Source organism: Argiope bruennichi, chromosome 1 (assembly GCF_947563725.1).
Source record: "Argiope bruennichi chromosome 1, qqArgBrue1.1, whole genome shotgun sequence".
NCBI lineage: Eukaryota > Metazoa > Arthropoda > Arachnida > Araneae > Araneidae > Argiope > Argiope bruennichi.
In genome coordinates this window covers 17,371,488-17,395,288 of record NC_079151.1, presented here as the reverse complement: position 1 = coordinate 17,395,288, position 23,801 = coordinate 17,371,488, and the positions used below count along the sequence as shown (strand labels likewise).

The window sequence follows — 23,801 nt, the reverse complement described above, 5'->3', positions numbered from 1 at the left end:
ATCCTTTTTCCAATGAATAAGTTTTATATCTCAAAATACGTCCGCCTTATTTCAGGGCATATCTGCAGGTAATGAAATCCACTCTGCAGAGTTTATTTTGGGTGCATCCAGAAAATGCTCCTGTGAATTTTATTTAAATTCTTTTCCCTCGATTCTGAAGGAGAAAAAGGAGACAAACGCTCTGAAGGAATACTTTCTTACCTCACACGCCATTTTCAATTTTGAGTTTAAAGGAAAAGATGCAGAGACGGGAGGGATGCTCTCTCATCCCCCTCCACCCCTTTCTTCAACCACCATCTATTGGCACATTCATATATATTTTTGGATGCGTAAGAACGCGCGAAATCGGCTTTTCCGGCCATTTTGATCGATGCGGTATGTGCAGTGTCGAAATTTTCATTGCCTGATTTTTTTTCTTCTTTTTCTTTCTTTCAAAAGTTAGCTTCTCTTTCGCTACGGAATGCAGAGAAAGGAGAAAAAAGGAACTTTTCCTACTTTCCCCCTTACTTTTCGTTTTATTTCACTGCACGTATCGGATTTTAAAGTAGGGATTTGCGAAGTTTTTTCCCCCAGAAATCCCGGTGATGAGTTCGGAAAGCTTGAGGTTTGAAGGATTTTTTTTTAAAAAAAAAGAGCACGAAGAATACAAATTCGGTCTGATATCTTCTCTTTGCAAAGAGTTATTTTTAAGTACAGTATTTAAGAGTGGCAGATTTATAAGTTTGCTTTTCTTTATTTTCGTGTTTATGTATCAAACAACTTTTCTTAAAACGTGCAGTGTTAGTTAATAATTTTGATCGATAGAATCTCGTTTGTTTTTTTCTTTCTTTTGCATGAACAAAACAAAGGGAGAAAGTATTGTAATCGCCAAAAAAATTCGAATTCTAGTTTTCGATTTCTGCCCATGTTTCAGACCTTCCTCAATCTAAAAAACACATTTTTTGAAATTTGTCTGTCTGTGAATGTAATGACTCAAATTTACCTTCAGCTAAATGGATAAAATCTGGCATATGAATGTAATCCACAATTAGTAAATTTCTTTCAAATTTTGCTTAGAATAAGTCTATCTGACCGACTGTCTAATGACAAGTGAACACGATAAGCAGAGAATATAAACAATCAAAGCGATAAAATTTTGTATGTTACGCATTTAAATTGTAGAATGGTGTCGAATTTGGAACGAAATCCGTTAACCACCTGATAATCTGGAAATTTACATGCATATTAACGTGATAGTTCTAAAGCCCAACAATTTACGAAAATGAAATTTAGTTCATAATTTTCACATCCAAAATGTGAATTTTTATCAAATTTTCGTCATCTAAATCGATTGAAGCATTTGTTATATGTCGGTCTTTCTTTTTACATGTATGTGAATATAATAATTCAAAAACGCAGTGACTTAAAAGAATGAAATTTGGTCATTTGATGATCTTGCGAATGCAACTGCAGTTCTGTGTCGAATTTTAGTTCCAATCAGTTCGGAAAAAGACGTCCAAAATACGTATCCGATTTTCCTGTACTTGTGTATTAATCTCAAGCCGCTAATTAATCGCCAAAGATTGATATTTCGTAACTACTATTTCCTCTTGCCGTGAAATTATTAAACTATTATAGGGCCATAGTGGTTTGGTGGTAAGGTGTCGGCTATAGGAATATTATTTACAGTAAAATCTTCGGTGATCGACACCACATTAACTCGCTATATAAAAAAGTACATTTATCGATACATTTACATTTAAATCCGTGGGGGCCAACGATGGTAAGGTCTCGGCTCGTGGGGGAGGCTTTCAGGTTTGGGACCGGATTCTACCGAAGAACCGTCATGTGAGGGGGTCTGTGGCACGTTAATTCTGTTAGGGCCAAACGTCCTCCCGCTGGTGTGGTGTAGAGAGGGGGGCGCCAACTCAGGTGTCGTCCTTGTCGTATGACCGCGGATCAAAATTACGAGGTCCGTTCCAAAATAGCCTTAGTGTTGCTTTAAAACGGTATGTTAATATAACTACAACTAAAAAAGCTAAAACTATTACACGACTGCCGGTTTTTTTTATATTGTAGTATGAAGCACGCAACACTTGTGTGTGAAACTCTGAAAATAAAAACACTTGACACTTCGGAAATTCTGCAATTTTATGTAAATATTGGGAGAGAGGAGAAGACGGGTATCACCTTTCTAATAATTTAATTCGAAAACGGAAATGAATCAAATAATAAATTGCAGTAGTCCGAAAAAGAAACAGTTCTTGAAAGTGGGAAACAAATCTGTAAATGACACCAAAACAAAGAGTCGTTAATGAAAACCGTGATGCAGTAAATTCAGTTTATTATAGAAGTGCAATTATTTGAAATTTATTTGTTAAAGTAAACTGAATTATTAAAAGAATTTTGTTTATGCTGCATCAAGCGTGCGGTTTAAAGAACAAAAATTACAACACATACACACACAGAAAATTGTTCTGCAATCGATTTTATTTATTATTATTATTTTTTTAGTTTCATCAAAACACCTTAGGGAAAGGAATTGCGTTGGTAAATTATGAATTAATACTTTATTTTGTTCAAAATAATTTGAATGAAAGAAATAAAAGAAAGGATTAGTTTTGAAATAAAAAAAATATTTATTTCAGATAATAGCTGTTAATAAGCATTAAAAAGAAAATGTGAGAGATTTGAAGCACATTTTTCATTATTTATTACATTAACTTACACAATTTTTTTTCATTAAAAAGAAAGGGGGAAAAAATCCCAGTATTTTAGAAAACAGAAAAATGTCATTTAATTGCAATTCAGAACGATTTTGAACCATGTGTGTAGAGTGATTTAAATTAAATATTACGTGTCATTCAATCAATTTTCCTTTTTATTTGTGATCCTTAAAATTCTTCGTTAAATATTAAAATTTGTAATAAAATTAATGAAAACTTTTTTTAAGTATCCACTTTTATTAGCGTACTAAAAATATTTCTTTTAATAAATATTTTCTTATTTTTATTTATAGTTTTTTAGATATTATAAAATCTTGAAATTGATTTTTTTTTCCAAATTCCTTACCATTTGGCCCCATTTGAGTGGAATCAAAATGTAGCTATGTTGATCTATTAACTAATAAATATTAGCCAGAAAATATCAAAAAAGTATATTGTCATTAAAAATGTAAAAATTTCAAAATTCTTGGATATGAGGAACTGAAAAAAAAAAAGTTATGTATTTTGTCTTTACACACCTGAAGTTAAATAAAAGTGTGTAAGAAATTTCTTGTCTATGCCGAATATGCATTAAAAATTCTTCCTTATGGCCCAAATGATTATAAACGTTTTTCAGATAAAAAAAATACAGTGTATTAATAAGTGGCTCCTTTATTTTTAGATGGTGGTTTGCTACCGGATCCTTTTCCGACGGACGACGGAGATACATCCGGGCATCCTGTCTTCCTGGAAGAACCCCGAGATACGTACGTCCTGAGGAGTCGTCCAGCCACGCTTTCTTGTAAAGTGAGGAATGCTTTACAGTTGTATTTCATCTGCAACGACAAGGCTGTACATCACAGGTCAGTAATGACCAATTTTAAAAGTTATTATATAAATTAGAGCCTATAACAAGCTGAGTTGAATTTATAGAAATCGTGCATAGAAAACTACTGATAATTTATATTGATAGTACATAGAAAGCAACAGGTGATTGCATCACTGGTTACTGACTTAATTATATATGATATATTTATGTGTCCGTAATAAATTTAAGCGTCTTAAGACTCAAGAAACATATCCGTCAATTTAAAAAGACTTTTGTTTTTTTATGTAAAATTTTAATCAGAATATCACTCAGTTAACGCTCAAAATTAAATTATGTTCAGATATATAAATTACCCTTAAATGTATTAGAAATAAATTCAGAAGTTATTATCTGATCATCAAGATATAATTTCCTTGTTGATCATTGACTAACCATTCAAGGAACTGAGGATATATTTGGAAAGTAAGTTTCCTTATCGTTTATGGACCCCAAGGCAAACAGAAGAGCAATATCTTGACAAATGATACAGATATTATTGTTTTTATTAATATTGCATTATTAAAAATAATTTTTTTCTGCGTCCCAAAAGTTGGATATATCAAGTATAAATTGATGACAACTAAATGAAGAAATTCAGTAAAAAAACAATTTTTTGAAAAAAATTAATAAAATGTTCTAAATTCTTAATTTAAATATTGAAATATAGATTCAATCTACAACTTTCAGAAAACAGAGCTAGGCATCATATTACATGAATATTTAACCTGAATCATGTTAATATTAATATTTGGCTATTTGATATAAGGTAACTGAAACCATTTGATTTAGTTTGGTTTTGAAAGAAAACAGATTTTCCATTTCCAACACAGTTTAGCTAAAATGAGTGTTTGGTCTTAACTGCTTTTCTTTTTCCGGTTATCATTCACTGTTTTTTCGAAAACTTAACAGCATTGATTTAAATGCAATCCTCCAAACAAGTATACGAATTACCCCCTGAAAAAGCGAAAAGTATTAAAACATTTACAAGAGTGGGTTTTTCATTTGGGGGTTGAAGTACTGACGGAACCATGTCTCTCGTGAAAACTCGGTCTCCAAGTGATTCTCCCTCCACATTTCGATTCAAGAAACAGCTTCTGAAAAGCTCACCGTTTCATTATAGGGACTCTGGATTTTGATACAAATTTTGAAAAAGAAAAAAGACTCCTTGGGAAATTTCGAGATACCAAAGTTTATTTATTGTGGAGGCGGAATTCACAATTTAAGTAGTTCTAAGCAAGATTTTTTCTTCTCTTTTTTACGTTTAATTATTTTGTGATCAGTTTTGACCAAAGGTTAAAAAAAAATTACAAGAGTAGTTTCTATTTGAAACTGAACCGTATACTCTCTAATAAATGTACCTGTATGTTATTAACACCAAGCCATTGGCGAACAATAGTTACGAAAGAACCTATTACCATACCATCTTTGGCGATATTTTTGTCGATCCATCGCCAGGATGCATTTGATACACAAGCACCAGAACAGAACATTGAATGTGCACTTTATGTATTTTAGGCATCTTATTTTCAGACCGAGTGAAACCAAAATTTGGCACATGTTTTCAACTGTAGTCACAAAATCACATACGAAATTTCATTTATTTTAGCCATTGCGAGGGCATGCATGTAAACATATAGACAAATAGACCCCTAACTCTTTTAACTGCGTTGATTCAAAATCTGATACTGATCTACCTTTAGATGTTAAATCTTTGCACCAAATTTCATCCTTCTAGCTCTTTTTGATTGATAGTTATCGTGGCACTTTGTATTCGGCCGGTCGGAATCTGAATAGATGCAAAATTTGATAGAAATATTCAAATTGTCTGTAAGGATCATATATCAAAAATACGTTGGCCTGAAACGTAAAGATTCGTTAAAATATCGAGTTCGAATTTTTTGACGGTTACAATACTTCCTCTATATTTTTGTTTATGCGTAAGTTAAAAAAAAAAAAGAAAGAGAGAGAGAGAGAGAGAAATTATAATAATAGTTAAAAATATCCAAATCTCACACTAAACTCGATCCAAATCTCAAACTCGAGTTTTGAATGAGTTTCCTCATTTCAGATTTCTCTAAGTCCGAAAAGTTTAGTTTGGTATAGAAAAGTAAATAGTTAAAAAAGAGAGAGAAAGAAAAGAAAAGAAACCCTGCATTTTTCGTGCACTGCAGTATGAAAAATTTCAATATATCAATATGTTTTTAAGTGAAGAGGCATTAGAAAATAATTTTTTAACCCCTCCAGTTTTGTATTATGTATATTGTGCCTTTCATTTTGAATTACATTTTCTTGCTGTACAATCTCAAAAAGAGACTAGATATCTTGATGATTGGCTGAATGAATGGTGGAAGTTGTGGTTTCCTTTGTCTACTGTCTGCCGGCAGCAAAATGGAGCTATGGAGTCCACCCCGTCTGGTTTCGTGTATCCAAACCTTCAATTAACGCCTATTCAATAATTTTCAAGTTCTACAAAACCCTTTGAACTAGTACGCTCGAAGAAAGTGCTAAAGAATTGAGTCACCAGGAGGATAGTTCTTAGAATTTTGTGGTATTCAAAAACTTTTATGTTTCCGAAATTTCGCGTTTTTTAAACGAAAAAGGCATCAAATCGGAGCCTGTGCTTAGATTACGCTGAATATCATAATTTCTATTCAATTATATATTTTAATAGAATAATAGGTTAATAATGTTGTAATCATGTAAACGTTGTGTATGAAGTCGTTTTTAAGAGAAAGCTCTGCATAATTATAGTTAGTCAGTGGTGGTTTAGATTTAGACGTCGTCGGTTAAACATTGTTATGGATTTGTAATATACCACCCTGCTCTGTTGGTTTCTTTCTAGGAAAGATTTTACAAATAGTTCTAACGGATGAATGCATACTAGGTCAATGTAATGTACGTTATTATAATAGGTATCATACAAACATGTTCATCGACATAAAATATTTGCTACTGTATTATTAAATACTATAGTTTGCCTAAATATATGGAAATAAAACTAAATCACTAATACGTAGCAAAATCAAGTCGGAATTAGAAACTTAAATAAATTTCACATCAATAAGAGAGCTGATTTATCAAATAGGCAAATACCTAGGGGCACAGAATCTTCCAGATTTTTTTTTTATGTATTTTGAAAATTATTTAATTTTATGTTATGATTAATTATAAAGATCGTGCAATCGAATTTATTTAAATTAATATCAAGAATTTTTTAAAACTAATTTTGGAACGTTATTCTAGCAATATTTCTAATTAATTATCATTTGAAAGTTTTATATTATGTTATCTTTAATTTTAATAAAATGTGGTGTTTTATAATTGAAAAAAAAATCTGATCCTGCTATTAAATATTATTTAGATTGTAGTAAGAAAATTTTTTAAAGTTATTAATAGTATTTTTTTTTTTTGTTATTTATTTAAAATTTCAGGTATATGTATTTTTTATACATGATATATTTTAGAAAGTGATCTGCAATTACTGTTCATTGTGTGAAAATTTACAAGTTAAAATAACTGACATAAAAATTTAATTAGCATCATTAAAAAAAATACTTCGTTTAGAAAATTTGGGAGGGAAAAGGGACCTCCAGATTCGTATTCCCTAACGACTCCTAGAAGGCTTAATCTGGTCCTAATTAATAAAAATGACCACTGCAATTAGTTTTATTAAAATTTATTTATGTTCCACCTACGTTAACTTTATATACATATATACTTAGTTTACTTTTTTGTTGCAGGCATCACAGTCAGCAAGAGTTCGTGGACCCTCAAACGGGGGTGCGGCATCTGGAAGTGAGCGTAGATGTAAACCGCAAGGAGGTCGAAGAGTTCTTTGGGCTGGACGGGTACGGTTGCAGTTGTGTCGCATGGTCCTCCAGTGGCACAACGAAGAGCAGAAGGGCCCTCGTCAAGATTGCATGTGAGTTCTGTAATTCATTTTTCTGAGAGGAGTTGTTTTCTTTTCTTAATTTTGGAAAGCAGACCTTATATTGATTAATCCGTATTCATGAAATAGAAAGGATATTATTACGGAAAAATCCAGAATCTCTCCAGTGGGTATATAGTGACAAATGCAATAAACTGGTTACAGAAAAGGACGCTTTATGATATGGGAACACGAACACACAGTAGCAGAACACAGACGAAACGTATATAAAAGCAGCATTTGCAGCAAATGGCAGTATACAAGTAGCAAATAGGTAATAAACAATCCTAACAGCACAAAAAGTACAGAGAGTACTCGCTGAAGAGACTTTGCAAAACTACTCGCTTGAGCTTAGCTCAACTGATTACTGTTGATCGACTGTCTTCAGCTCTGTATCTTGGCCTTTTATAGCTTCCAAGACAAGACAAAAAAGTTTCTAGAACGCACGTTGGAACTCGAATCCTAATGAAGAGCTAGTCAAGATTCTTGAATATTCGAGATCCTTTAATTTTGTACTAAATTCGTGAGCAAATGATCTCCAGGACTGGGTGCCCAATGCCAGAGTATCTGTTGAGAAGCCATTACTATTAGGATCCTACTGCGCAAAGAAGAAATATTACTTTGCGGTAACAATATTATGGTATGGGTTTGGAAATGCTGTATTAGGAGCATTGTTATGTTTATTGAAAATAGCAAATAATTATAAGCTCATAAGAATGCGAATCTATAAACTCACATTAAAACCCTTAATTGTCAATACATTTTTTTTTTCATTGTGGGATGTTACCAGGAGAAAAATTAATGCGAAGTTCTATAATTGCGGATATAATTAGTTCATTCTTAAGCGATTTTCATTTGCATAGTTGATGGAAAAAATTGTCCATTCAACAAAATTCTTTCTCATACCCAAACGCAAACTGGAATGAAAAAAAAAATGACTAAACGAGAATTATTCCGACTCGAGGAGACGTTTTGACCTTGTGAAAAAATTTTCATATCATATATCATTCAATGGAATAAAAATCCAACTAAGAAAAGAAGCTCAAGACGAAGAAAACGATATGAAGAATTTTTTTGTTCTTCTTTCTTTATGGTTAGGGATATCTAATTTCTTCTTATATGTCTCTTATCCCTAAAATTAATTATCATTGTATTCGTGCTTTGTTCTGTTTTTAATTTCGTTTAATTAACTTTTTTCTGCTTTCAATTAATGCGGTAGTTGAGATCCAGTGCTTCTCCTTCTACTGAAACTGAAAAATAAAACATTATTCTTAAATGACGGTTTTTTGAGATCGTTGTGTGAGTTATATCGGTTGTTAGAAAATACTTTGAAGCAATTTCGTTACGGCTTCACAGGTTTTTATAAAGATGAAACCATCATTTGTCTCACAAATTAATGAAGTTTAGTTAATGATTAATTATTGAATAGTAGATTTTTTTTATTCAAATAAAGTTTGAATTTTTTTGAAAAAAAATGCTATGTATGCTGTAACATTTTTCTATCAGTATCTTTCAAAACAATTGTATCCATTACAAATAGAGATGATTATAACAACTTGGAAACAAAATAAGCAGAAAAAAGGATGAATACAATGTAGAAGTAACTTTTAAATGTTGTTCATTTATGTAATAATTTCTCATTGTGACTATCCTATGCCACATAACAACATCCGCGTTCTTCCTTTCACCATTGTTCCTGTGCAAACTCCTATTGTTTCTTCACTGTTTTAAAGAAGATGCTAAGATATAATATAAAAAATAATTTTTAATTGGTATAAATTACCGTGGTTATCGAAAGCGTATCAAATTATTCTTTAACAGTGTTTGATGTAGAATGTACTACTGTGTAGAAGCTACCCACGTGAAATCACACTGAGGAATTATAACAAATGGGAATAGGACTTCAAACTTCTTTCTGTTTTGTGCTTACATTTTTTTTTCTTCTGTTCATAATCTATAAGGAAATAATTGCCATTTATAATTAGTGCAGGTGTTTTGAATTATCCTATATTTCGATCAATAGAATTTTAGTTTCTTTAATAATGCCTAATTTATTAGCAATCAATTTTCGATTTCAAGTTTTTGCGCTACTCTGTTTTTTAGAAGGAAACAATTTTAATGTGAGAAACATTTATCGATGAAAGAGAGAGAGAGAGTTAAAGAGGCATTTTTCGTCTCTCAAATCAAGAAAATAATTTTCAAAGATTAATAGATAAACTTGTAATAAGAAACGCAAAAGAGGTACATTAAGAGGTACAAAAGAGGTACATTAACAAAGAGGCATTATAAGAAAAATGTCTCCCTATGAAAAGAGGGTCACGAGTGGAAAATGCTAAAAAAGTTTGAAAAAAAAAAGAAAAGAAAAAAAAAGAGGATTCTTTTAGTAGATGCTGCGATTTCTAATGAAATAGAGCAAATGAAAAATTCATGAAACAGTAGAAAATTTACCAGGAATAATGAAAATAAAGATATTTAGCTGTAGCTTTGATTTTAGCTGAATGATATACAAGCGGACTGATAATATATATATTTTTATAACTCAGAATTCAAAATATTAAACATGTTGCAAAATAATAATAAAATGATATTAAATACATAAAAAAAAAGTCAGGCACTCGCTTTTCAGAGAAGTTTCGTAAAATCGGCGAAAAAATTCAATCAAATCTTAAAGGTGATATAGAAAGCCATCGGGGAAACTGACTGAACACAGCTTTCCTCTGTGTTCCTCTCAATCAGTCTGTTATGTGACCTCTGAACCATTAAAAAGGCTCTTGTTCAGAGGCATGTAATAATAATAATATGAAATTTGTTGCGGTCCACCACAAAGACTTGGGAGGAAAACGCTCATGAATAAATTAAAAACGACTTCCACTCTTTGCCGCTTAATTACTGCCCGAACGAGATGGTATTTCAATTAAGCCTCCGAACTTCCGAGTTCGGACGAGGAGGAATAATTTGTTCAAACGAGGTGGGAAGAGAAGTGAAATAAGTGACAATTATGTCTGCTGTCATTTGCATTCTTAGCGTAAGAGGATTCATCCTACTGAATGTTTTAATCACATGGGTGCCAATGATTTTTAAAAAAAAATTAAGTTTTGAATTAAAGATGATATTAAAAAAATATTTTCAAAGCTCCTACAGCTCATGCTCATTGCATATTAAAACAAAAAGGTGTGTTTATCTGCATTTAGTTACAATTTAATGTTTTTTTCATTTGCATTCGTTATCATTGAACGAATAACTTTTCAGGAATATTTTGATATCAAGAGTCTGAAGCATTAAAAAAGAAAGATTTATGCTATTTTTTGCATAATGGTGCTGCTTCCGTGATCTTTTAAAAATAAGTAGCAGTTTTAAAAATCAATTTTTAAAACACATTTTTGTTAGCACAAGAAACAGAAATTCTTTTTTATTTTCATTTTTTATCTCTTAGATTTACTTTTAGATAGTGCTTCTGCTACGGAATCAAAATCTGATTGAATTGATTTTTAATTGAATAATTAAGTTGTGAAAATTTTAAAATGGTATATTGTATATTCCACAGTTCATGAGTATACGAAATTTAAAACCACTGACATATAAATAGGGTAGTAAAAAATCAATTACAGAAATCCTTTTTAAAAATAAAAAATTAAGACAGATTGCGTTAAAGTGTTTAAAAATAATTTTAAAATCTTTCCTTTAATACTGTCTTGCCTTCTAACTGCTTAATCTATGAATCTAGCGTCTTGATTAGAAGGTAAATAGATTTAGGGCATTTATTGTTAATACAATCCCTGTAAGGTACTTTCGATACATTTACTTCCCCTAGCGGATTTTTATCTTTTGAATTAATCGCAATGTTATTATAATTACAGATTTAAATATCAATATTTCTGCAATTCCATACATAAGGCAGGCATGTCAACGAAGGAGTTGAAAGTATCCGAGTTCCTCTATTTCTTTTTAAATAAAAGATAGTAGCTTTAAAGTATTGTTTCAATGCTTTCTGATATTTTAAACATAAGCTAGCAACTATTAATTATTAAATATTACCAACTGATTCATTCTCTTTTATTATGTTAACGATATCTCTTCTCTGAAAATTAATAATGCTATTGATGTTCATTGGAAGAAAATCAGTGATTGTTCTGATTTTTCATAATAATTTTTTTTTTGAGATTGTACGGTAATTTTAAAGTTTAGTTAAAATATTATAGTAATCCTCTCTAATAATTTCATCATTTGAATATATTTTTATTTTCTGTAATGAAAAAAGGCTGAAAATGAAGAACGATGTACGGGAAACTGAGTTGGATTAGATTTAAGATTAAATCCCTTATATAATTTTCTCTTAATTATTGTAGATTAAAGAAATGTATTATTCATTTATTTTCATAAAGAAACTATACAGTGGTGCACTTTAAATGAAAATGAACATATTTTTTAGTGAATTGTTTTTATTAATCGCATCATGTAATCACACCAATATTTATTTTGTATGCAATAAAGTATTTCGCCAAAAGCTAAATGAGTTGTAACACAACTATCATTCATTACTATTTGATAAACTTCCCCAGAAGCTTGATTGTAAACAAACAATAGTTTGTATGATATATTTTTCGAAAAGAAAAGATTTTATTTTTTTTTCATTTTAAGAAGTTGGAATATACCTTTTTGATTTAAATATTGGATACATTTTGTTCATTTATTTTAAATGCTCAATTAATGCTATTTTCTTTTTAAAAATAACAATGAAGATTTTTATTGTACGTCTTGTATTTTAGTTTATGTAAGTTGAACAATTTCTTGTCTAATAATTTTTAAACAAAAGCCAATATTTTGTTAATTATTATATTATTATATTTTGTTAATTATTATATTAATTATCTAAAAAAATAATTATTATAGACTGAAATAAAGAAAGGAATTGAGATTTTTTTCCCAAACATTTCTTAAGATTATCCTCAAATTTTAATCCTTTCTGGAGGCAAAGCCTGGTTGCTGAGTTTGAAATTTTTTCCCCTTTAAACTTGTGCTTCCTAAAACATTTATTAAATCACTTTTCCCCCAAAATTTTTCCACACAAATTTTCAAACCTGCCCTGATGAGAGAAATCTCATTATGAAATCTTAAAAGCTTTAAAAAGAAACATTCTTAATCTTGAGAGTAATAAAAACATTTTCATAAGCTAACGTTGAAGATTATTGAATTTTTGTTGCATTTTATTAAAAAAAAGAACTTCATAAAAGAGTCTGTAATTAAAATGCAGCCTAGATAACGAACTCATGCCTATTCATAGTAATTTTTTTCTTTCCTTCTTCTTGTTCGAGTCCAATTTTTATTTTTATTCATCTAGGTGTTGTGAGCATTCATTTTAAGAGTGTGAAAAAAAAATTAAACATTTTTTTTTCTGGTCATACTTTAATGCTTGAAAATTTTTTGGAATTTTTATTAATATATTAAAGTTAACAATTAAGAGTGGAAGTCAAGTAGGTGTAAGGTGCTGGATTAATTTTTGATTAATCAACGTTGAATGCTAAGCCCACATAACAGTTTTTGCGTACTTGAAAAAGGAGAGTGCTTTGTTTAATTTTTCAGTTGCAATTTATGAGTAAAATTATTTGAATTTTCTGTCTTGTTTAGTAAAAATAATGCAATTTAAGGTCATTATTTATTATTTGATTATCGACATGAAGAGTGAAAAAAATTATTCTTGATCTCATTATTTAATGTTTTCCATTTTTTGGAATCGGTGGTACATCACCAAAATTGTTTATACCACCATTAAATGTTTAATAATAGTATTTTTTTAAAAAAAAAAAGGATTGCTAATTGAAGAACTACTGTTCTAATATGAATTCTGTTTGTCGTCTAAATACATAAGGTAGGACACGTAAATATATTTCCTTAAGTTCAATCGCCTTATATTCAGTTTGAAGGCCTACAAAATGGTGGTTGTTCAAATGTTTCTTCTTTCACTATGTGCTTAATAGTTGTTGAAGGATTATATTACATAGTTTTGAAGCAAGATGCCAATCTAAAAATTAAATAGAATAAATTATTTTTATACTAGTTATTTGTGTAACATTTAAAAATATCACTAAAGGCTTTTTGAGTTAAATAAAAATGTATTCATTTATAAAAATTTGTTATAATGGTATAATTATAGAATTTGAACAAATCATGGTGCTTATTCATTATTTCCAACATATACAATGAGCTTGAGACTGTTGCAATAGATTCCGAATGATCTTTGAAGTCCAAGCACTTGTAATGTTGACTTTTCATTTTTGTATTTAAAACAGCTCTTCAGCAAGATAGCAGACTAAAACACATAATAAAAATTTTACTACGGTTTCCAATTGTCATTGGGGCCGCCGTGCCCTGTTGGTAAAGTCTCGCTTTCGGTACCGGAGGTCTTCAGGCTCGAGACCCGATTCCACCGAAGAACCGTCATGTAAGCGGGTCTGGTGCATGGTAAATCCAGCGGGGCCAAACGTCCTCTCGCTGGTGTGGTGTGGAAGCTTGGAGAGGGCGGATGCCAAAATTACGAGGTCTGTCCCAAAACAGCCCAAGTGTTGCTTTTAAAATTGACGTTAATATAACAAAACTGAAAAAATCCAGTTAAGATTAATATTTGTCAGTTTTCTTCTTTTTAGTGGACTTAAAATAAATTTATTACAGTTGTAGCAATATTCTGTACAAAAATTAATGATCGCTAAATTATTTTTTTATCATAGATATAAAAAAATATTTTTGAACTTTTTTACAAGAAATAGAAGAAATGTCTTCTCTCGACGAATTTTTTTTTCAGTTCGTTTTACTCGTTATTTTCCAATTAGATCTTTTTTTCCATTTAAAAAGTAATCAAGAATGCTACCTGTTTGTTTATTTACCTCGTATGCACTAACAGAAAAATTTTTCCTCGTCCAAAAAACACACCAAATGCAAAAAAGTAAAAATAATCACTGAAAGTTTTTACGTAACTACTTGAATTTCTAGAAGAATAAAAACCTTCTGTTTCCACTTTGAATGACAGCATAGTTTGGAGAAGAAACTTTTTTATACAGATTTCTTGAAAAAACGATGGCTTGTTTAATTCGATTAAGCATTGAAATAATGCAATAAAAATATACCCAACCTTCAAAACTTTTCAAAGTCCGTCGTTTTCAAGAGAACCAAATAGTTTCTAAATCCCTAATTTAATTTCAATTATCTACTTTGGATTTCATTAACTGAAGTTCTATAAATTTCCTTTCCTTCATTTAAAAAAAAACTAAGTTGTTTTTATTAGTTTACTTTTTCCAAGTTTTTTTTAATTTTTTATTCTCGTTTGTATTGATTTATTTATTCAAAAACAATAGAATGTTCTGTATAATTTTCTGTATTACAGAAATGATGTTAATTCCTATCACATTTTTGAGAGTTTATTTTTTATTTCCTGGTGTCTCTTGTTGGAAAGAGCATCTGACTTAAGATGCAAGATAACGCTTATTTGGGTTTTAAATAACAAGAGCAGCTCATTTGAATGTGACATCAGATTAACTCCATTTATTCGTTTTTACAACGATGTATATATTACAGGATCAATTAGTTATTCTAAATAAAATTATTATGGAAAGACAGTTTCCATTGAGAAATTCACATCAGATATAATAATCGAAATTAAATGCAGTTAAGAAAAACGAATTCAGAGTATTAATTATAATGGTTGATCTAGCGTATCTAATGAAATCAATTGTGAGGATTAAGAGAGTGACGCGCTGACTACTGAGCTACAAAGGCTTCATCTCCTCCCCCCCTAGATAAGAAGCTTTCGGCATGGTAGTTGGTTCTCGCCACCCTGGAGGGTACACGAAAAGGTGGAGGTCTGGCTCCTCCCATCGATGATGGGACGTACTTCCTTAGGGAAGGGTTGTACCCTGGCCGGTGATGGCCCTTAGGACAAAACCACACTACCTTCCGATGTTACTGTAGCGGCGGTCCGGTCATTCAGTTTTTTTTTTTTTTTTTATCCGTGTGCTTGTGAGGCGGGTTGGAGAATCAGTGTTATGACTTATACCTAATGAAATCCAAAAGGCAAAGATAGTTGATGAAAGGGAACAGTGATATTTTTGTTAAATAATGTAACAGCAAAGTCTGACATAATAAATAAAGGAGAACTTTTTCTACGTGGATAAACATTCATAGAAAACTGGCTCTCATTTGTGTTTCACTGAAAGGGAAACCTCTAGTTGTTAATTCATTTAAAGCAAGCAGTTCATTAGTATAGCGAATATCGATCTATTAGTTTCTAATTAATGCTGATTAAGAGCGCAGCCAAACAATTAAATTCATAACCTAATTCATGTGATTCATGATTCTAATTATGCATTGTTTTATCCTAATTGGGGAATGGCGTGTTAATAAGAAATGCAAAATAAGGATCCAACTTCTTGATGTATATTTTTTTCTTTCTTTTTTTTCTTCCAAAAATAGATATAGTTTTTCACATTTTAAGAATGCAGAATAATAGGAAATGCATTTTAGTGATTCTAAATTGATAGTTCCATGACAAACAAAGAAAAAATGATTTATAAGCTTCATTTTTCATTAATTAAATTTAGGTTTTCCGTATCAAAATAGTCATTACTGCAACACCAAACTCAAAAGTAAATAAATAAGAAGAAAAAAAAATCAATCATTATTCTTTATTCTAAAAAATTGATTACATTATTGCATTCATTTCTTGTAAGCATCCATTTTTATGCTAACCCCCCTTCTCTTTTAATATTTTTTTAAAGCAGAAAGAAAGAAAAAAAAAATCGATAACATACTTCAAATAATCTCAAAGATTTCCAAATTGCCCCGTTCAGAAGCATCTAAATTCCTGTCAAGATTCCAAAACAGTAATTTGAATTCTGATTCATTAATGGAAATCTTATCGACTGGCCCTAATCGTACATTTATTTCCCTGCGTATTCGAAGGTGTATCGACTTAGAAAAAGATAGAACTTAATTTATTTCTATTTTCTCATCTCCCCCGAGACACTTAATATTTATTTTATGATAATGATTATGTAAACGAAGGCGAAAAATGGACGACTGATACTTCCTCCTCTGCGAATTAATGACACCGGAATGTTTTTCGAACGATCGCTTTGTGCAGTTCGCCAAGGGTTCTAAACGGAGCGTTTTGTTACTCCCTGCTACCTGAGAATTATTATCGTTTGGGATTAGGTTGTTTGTTCTTTTTTTAATGAATTTGGAGAACATTTCCTGAGATTTGTAACCATAGCTTAAATCCATTTTGTGGAAGCAGGCTTGTTTTCATTGTGATTGTTTCGGCTCTTAAACCGGAGCAGCTTCCAATATTGAATTATGCAGAGATGCAAGAGAGAAAATAAACGTACTTAATTTGCTGGGAAATGTGTTCTTTAGAAAATTATATACATATATATTCAAGCTAATATTTTGAAAATGCGTAAACGCGCCTTTTTTTTTCTCTCCCTTTTATTTTTCATTTGTTCTAAATGTGTATTTATATTTTATGCATGAAAAGCACCCTCTTATGTGTTTGAATTCCACATTTTCGTTGTATGTATGGTATATGTAATTTTTTTTATGCATGCAGTCTTTTGCGTAAACTATTCATTCTTTATACAATGTATATTTATATTTTATGCATAAAAATCATCTCCTCAGATGTCGACATTATATTTTCCAGTGTAATAAGTTATTTATGCAAATAGCTATGTTGAACTGTGTGTGAAAAGTATCGCGCTTTTTTGTAAAAGTATTCAATTCTAATTTAAAAATTATATTCAGTTTTAGTATTTTCATGATTTCTTTCATTTGTACAGACGGAGAACGTTTTTAAATCTTTGATAGAAAAGGAAAAAATGCACTTTCTCATTCATTTATTGCTATTTGTTTCATCTTTTTTATAAAGGAAAACAAAACATTCTAACATTTCTCAAATTTGCGGAATTTTATTTGGGGATATGTTTGGGCATTTATCGAAATAACTGCTAGTACAGAAATAGAAATAATAGATAATGAGAGATAGAGATAGAAAATATAATAATAGATAATCAAAGTGATCACAAATCATTGTCACTGCCTGGTTATAATTCGTAAGCAATAATAATCTTCACTTTTCGCCTTTTTCTCTAAACCACAACGAATTATGGCTTACAGACATTAAAAACGGTGATGTGAACATATGTAAAATAGTGGTGTTCGCTGGAATTTCCAATATTAATATACTGTTTTTCTAAATACTTTTTTATAGGTAGGTTATTTAATGCTTTATTTTTATACTCGCTTATACTCAAAAAAGTAATATGATGCATTATTAAGCACGCGCGAATGTAAGAACTCATTTTAGTGTTTAGAATGCTAAAATTCTAAATGTTAGAAATGCTAGAATTCTAAAATTATAATTTGTATGTTTAATTCTGAAATTATTTTGAAAAAATATTGATTTAATTTAATTTATAAAAATTAATCTTATCATTTTTAGTACTTTATAATAATGAATGTGAAAAAAAAAAACCATAATTCAGATTGGTGACTCAACATGCAATTGCAAAGGATTAATTTTTTTTTTTTATTTCGCATGGAAATTTTTCTAGTAATAATGTGATCATAAATGTTTCCAACATACGAAAGGGGGGAGGAGCTACTGGAAAATATCGCAAGAGGGGGAGGGGGAGGATATGGTTTAAGTAACAAACTTATAATGGTAATACTTTTTCAACAAAATCTTTCAAAACTCATTTCATAAATACATTATGGAACAGAACAACTACTCCGCACTTCACTAGAATTTCAGAAAAGTCATTACTGCAATAGAGAAAAATGTTGTCATTGAAAAAAAAAAAAAAAAAAAAAGAGTACATTTCAAAGAACTGCAATAAAAGTTTTTTTTAAAAAAATGTGTGTATCAGTCGCCATTGCTTCGGAGAGAAATTTGCTTTTACTTCTTTCAAAATTGTTCGACTATTTCTCCGAAAGATATGTTTATTAACCGTAACCTCTTTCGGTACTGCATTCTAAGAAATCTAATCTCAAGTCCATTTACATATGCTGCATAAGATGCTCATTCAATGTTTACGAGCCCTAAGCAATAAACTACTACTTTACCCTAGACAATAAACTACACAACATACATAAACATTTTCTATAGCGAAGTACTCTAAACAGGCTTGGAAAGAAAGAGAATTAAAAGTGGGGAAGGGGGGGGGGCACACTCTTTATACCTATTTACGTATCATTTCCCTAGGAATGAATATACTAAACAATTCATGCAGAGTGGGGGTCGTTTTTTTGCCTGCAACAATTCATCCTCGTTAAGGGGCTTATCTGAGCGATAACTAGCAATAATCCACTAGCATAAATTGAAAAGCCTCTCCGGGCAGTGTATGGAGAAGAGGCTTCCGTTTTCATTTATTCATGCGTTTCCGACAGATACGAGGAAGTGTGGAAAAGGGAACAAAGGGTGATAATGAGTGCTTCTGAAATAATTTAATACTTTCGAGTTCACTTCGTCGTTCACGAGATGAAGTCATTAATATGGACACACTTACGGGTATTAGTCGGATAGACTTGTCTACCACAGCGCTTATGCAATATTCATTTTCAGAGATAGTCTCCTTTTACAAATAATGAATATTCATTTTCTGTAAATTCCGCTTTGTAACGACAAAACCATTTTTTTTTTTGTAATGAAAATTAGGTGATTAGAGTGTTGAAATTACATTTCTAGTCATTAATATCATTAGCAAGAGTGATAAATGTTCGAATTCAAAAGCGTGAATAATATTTAAGCAATTTTATTTAACTTAAAATGTATGGGGTCTTTTCCTGTTTGTTTTTGTTCAGAACGCATGACTATCCGTGGCACAGTTTGACTATCCATATAATAGTCACATGTCTCATTTTACTTAGCTAATGATTTGTTTGAATAAAATAAAACAATTTTCAGAAATTGACGTCTTTTAAAGCAACACGAACACTATTTTGAGATATACTAGCTATAATAAACTGTTGTTACATGTGCTTGCATTCCAGTGATTGGTAAAAAACGCTACAAAATCCACCCTAAAATGGGCTTTTTTTAAACAGCAAATTAAGACTATGTACACAATGTACTAATCATTAGCGATAAAATATCAGAGAAGAGGTTAGAAATATGTTGTATTTTAACAGTAGTTAACTACTGTTCATATACCTACCATGATGCTGGGTTGTCGAAAAGATAATTATTGGCCGTTTCGTGTCATATTTTTCTTAGCAGAAATGGACGCACAATCGAGAACTTTTAGAATGGAGAAAAAATCATTCATTTTATAAAATTCATCCAAATAATACAAGTGAAAAGATCAAACAAAAGTTTAGTTATTTAGTTAAATGTATCGAATTTCTTTTCTTTCTTTTTTTTAAATGTTGTTTTATACAGTAGTTCCTGAAAAATTGAAATTTAAACAACCTTCTGTTTCTTATTATTACAGACATTAATTGTCTCAGAATGTTGATAAACTTCAAAAGAGAAAGATATATACAAATTTTAGTTTGAATTTTCATTAGACCAGATTATTTGTAATATCAATATTTCCTATATTCAGAATTCTGCAATGAGAAGTATATTTCTATGCTCATTGAAATTGTTTTAAAAGTTTTCGACGAATAGTATTTCACACACACACACACACACATATTTCATCCAAGTATTGCAAATACAAATACTGGTCACATTCATTTAACATTTCATAAATATTTTTATTCATTTAAGAACTGCTATGTATGGAATGAGAAGAAAGACAAGACAAGTTTGTCTTGTCGGGCTTAATTACCTCTGAAAATTTCACAGTGTGAATTTTAATGTTACAATTAATTCCCAACACAAGTTAGCCATAATTATAAGTACTTCAAAACTGTGCATCTATAACTTACTTTTATATCTTCTGCAGATCTGAAAAAACACTTTGAGAACCAGCCCTTGAGCACGCATGTTGGAATCGAGGGACAGATCTCTCTCCAGTGCCTGCCTCCTGAGGGCGTCCCTCCCCCCGAAGTGCTGTGGCTGAAGAACGGGGAAGTTATCGACACTGCCAAGGACTCCAATTTCATCATCTCGAACGAGGGTAACCTATTAATCAGCGTGGTCAGGCTTGCGGATATGGGCAACTACACATGCATGGCTCGAAATCCGGCAGGAACTCGATACAGTGAGACTGCCGTTCTCACTGTTTATGGTAAGTCCATATTTCATTTCGCATTTCTCGGTAACTTGGTTTACCACATTCACTGACACGGCTCAAGCCAGATATTCGTACTACCTATCTAATTAGACAACCCCTTCTTTGCTATATCTTAATTATAGTTGAGAAGGTGTCCTCTAATTAGATAGATGGTTCGGTACAATTAGAAAGTAGATATGACCCAAGGATGATGCTCATAGCAGTGAACATTTTTTAAAAAAAGTATTTAAGTAAACATCATTAATATATCCTTTAAAATAGCTCCACCAGTGTGCTGCTGTTCGACGTTTTGAGGATTCTCCATTTTCAAAAAAACGGTCTCGAGATGTTATGTAACACAAAGGGTTTAAATTCACTTGCTGTTTGCGTATGCAAAGTTGAATTGCTGTCATAAAAACTAAGAATCGAGCGAAAGAATCACTGTAGGATAGGAAATAAGGGCATCTGTTTTCTTTTTGTGCACATTATAGTTGGAATGATTAAAAATAATATTTTGAAAATAAAGACAAAAGAGTCAAGCCTAAATCACTATAATCGTACAATGTTCGAAGAAAAAGTTTGTACAGTGTTTTGAAAGAAAAACTTCTTCCTTTATTTATTTGCTCCTGTTTATGAAATCTCCATAATTTATTTTTCAAATTAAATTAATTATTTAAAAAAAGAAACTTAAGTTGATTAGCTTCCATACACTTAATTGATATAAGATGCTTTTAAATTGAATTTTGTATTAAAGAAAAGAAAGAAAGCCGCCTCCTGTACCTAATAAGTTCGTCTGAATTCAACAAATACTACTACTTCTCTGTCGAGGGTATTCCCTTCCTTTCTGCAGAGAATTGCAAACCGCATAATTTAGTTAGTCACAGTTCGGATTCCACGCATTTGATTCGTCAAACTCGGTGGATCCGTTATCGTGATTCGATTAACCTAATTTTACCTCTCATTACCATTCATTTGATGTATCTTAATGGGCGAGCTAGATTAACTCTTCATTTGCTTTCGATTTGGCGGCGGTCTTCATTCTTTCGATTTAACCAGGAAAGATTTTGTTGAATGTTTTAAAAATTGATTTATTTAAAGCTATGCATTCGGTTAGATGGATATTAATTCAAATAATAAAAATAAGTGAATAGTGATACAAAATCTGTCGAACAGATACAGCAGAAGTATATAGTTTTATATATAATTATTTAAGTTTTCATGCGCATAAAGAGGACGGTTATTAATCGAATTTGTATTGACTTGAAATTTTGTACGTTTATGTATTTTTGATAGCATTGCATTTTTTGATTATTTTCAGAATTGGAAAAACTGTTTCAAATTGATTTCTTAATTGCATTATATTTCTGATAATGAATTCTAAATTAAAAATAAAAGAAAAAAGTTAATTAAAATGAAAATTTTATAGGAAATTCAAACTTTTAGATCAAAGCATCATAACATGAAAATATTTTAGACTGGATTTTCTATCTTCATTTTATTTTTTATTGTTTTATTATATAATTGTGTAAAATGGTAGCGTTTTGCAGTTTAAAATTACTTATATATTAAAATCAAATCCAATTTATTTATAAAAAAAAATTTGGTTTCGAAAATTTGGAGTGGAAACGATTTATTTCGGCCCTAGGGTCTCCTAGAAAGCTTTACCCGACCCTGATTGTGTACCAGCCTATAAACATAATCAAAAATTATATTTTTTAGCATAATAATAAAACTGCATATTAAAAAAATCATTTAATATTTATATAAGTATGACTTACTTCTTATTTACATGAAAAGACCGATTTTTTCATAAATGTGGATATGTCTATATTTACATTTATACGAAAACATTGTTTTCGGAATCCGATTGACCGACATTTGTACTTTGCTGTACCTCGTGACTGATAAGTGGATAAATAAAGATAATTACGTTATTCAGAAGCGTGTGTCTGGATGAAATAGCTCTTACTACGAAATTAGCGTATCTGTGAGATTATTTTCGGAAGCGATTTTCCCTCCTTACCTGGCTGATCGGCATTTGTGCGTGAAAACTTTTTTTGTTGTTGAAATAATGTGATACACACTGCTCACAAGTATGCAGTTAGACTAAAAAATTCCTGATCAAAAGTAAAAGAAAAAAAATGTAGTTACGTATTCTGAAGTGTATATGTATATAAATATATTAATTCGGATCGAATCCTGTCAGATTGAAATCCTGTATATGTAATGAAAGCAAATCCGCAGGCGGTTTTAATATATCACAATCTTATCGTCCAATAGCTTAATTTTTTTATATGTATTCTTACGTCTCAGCTGTAATTTAATGGTTATAATATTTATAAAATGATGTCCGATCTCCGAATGGAATCGAATACATATCCGAATTTATTGCTCAAAATATAATTTTATTTCCCAGCTTCTCATTTCATTCTTGTATGTTTTCTATTGATGAAATTCCCTCCCAGTCAGAATTCAATTAGAGGCTGCTTTTGTTTATGAGAAAGGGAAACACTGACCTCCACTTAACTTTTTTGCGAACAATCAATCCGTTCTCAAGCAGTCGTGCAAAGAAAATTACCCCTCCCCCCTCCCGGTATCTTCCCCTTCTAATGAGGGAAGATTCCAACCCTTTGCTCTCGTCCACCTCGACTCGGTGGGAAAATCGTTTGGGAGGGTTTTTCTTCTTCTCAGCCCCTTCCTTTTTCTTTTTAAGACTCCGAGCAGACGAGTGTGTATCTTTTCCTGTGGGATCGGGGAAGGAGAAGAGGTGGAGGCAGGTTTTTCGGGGGTCAAAGGGTAGACGCGCCGCTTGCTTATTACCTCATCGTTCGTCTTCTGGTTTTGCCAGCGGACAGGATAATATCCCGCAGCCTCTCTCTCTTGGCAGTGCATCGCTTTTTTTTTGCATTCCTTTGGCTTATTTTGTTTGGCTTAATTGTTTCGTGTTGTAGTTCCTCTGAGGAAGACAGTGGTGTAGTAAGCATAAGCAGCCTCCGGATTATTATAAAATTTATTTATTCGCCTTTTCTCGATCTCGTCCGCCGACTACTGACTTTAAAAAAGAAATTATATAAAAAGTATGATAGGATGAAATGAGACATTTTTATCGCAGATAC

General features: G+C 31.1%; 1 protein-coding gene across 5 annotated transcripts in view; it reads left to right on the top strand.

Moving 5' to 3' along the window:
• The window catches only part of LOC129963467 (netrin receptor UNC5C-like), a 105,447-nt gene that overhangs the window by 22,495 nt on the left and 59,151 nt on the right, over positions 1-23,801 (top strand). For all 5 annotated transcript variants that reach the window (XM_056077903.1, XM_056077895.1, XM_056077887.1 and 2 more), the window contains exons 2-4: positions 3,367-3,547; positions 7,293-7,474; positions 20,416-20,700. In XM_056077903.1, coding sequence (XP_055933878.1) covers positions 3,367-3,547; positions 7,293-7,474; positions 20,416-20,700 — 648 coding nt within the window. The remainder of the gene's footprint in view (positions 1-3,366; positions 3,548-7,292; positions 7,475-20,415; positions 20,701-23,801) is intronic.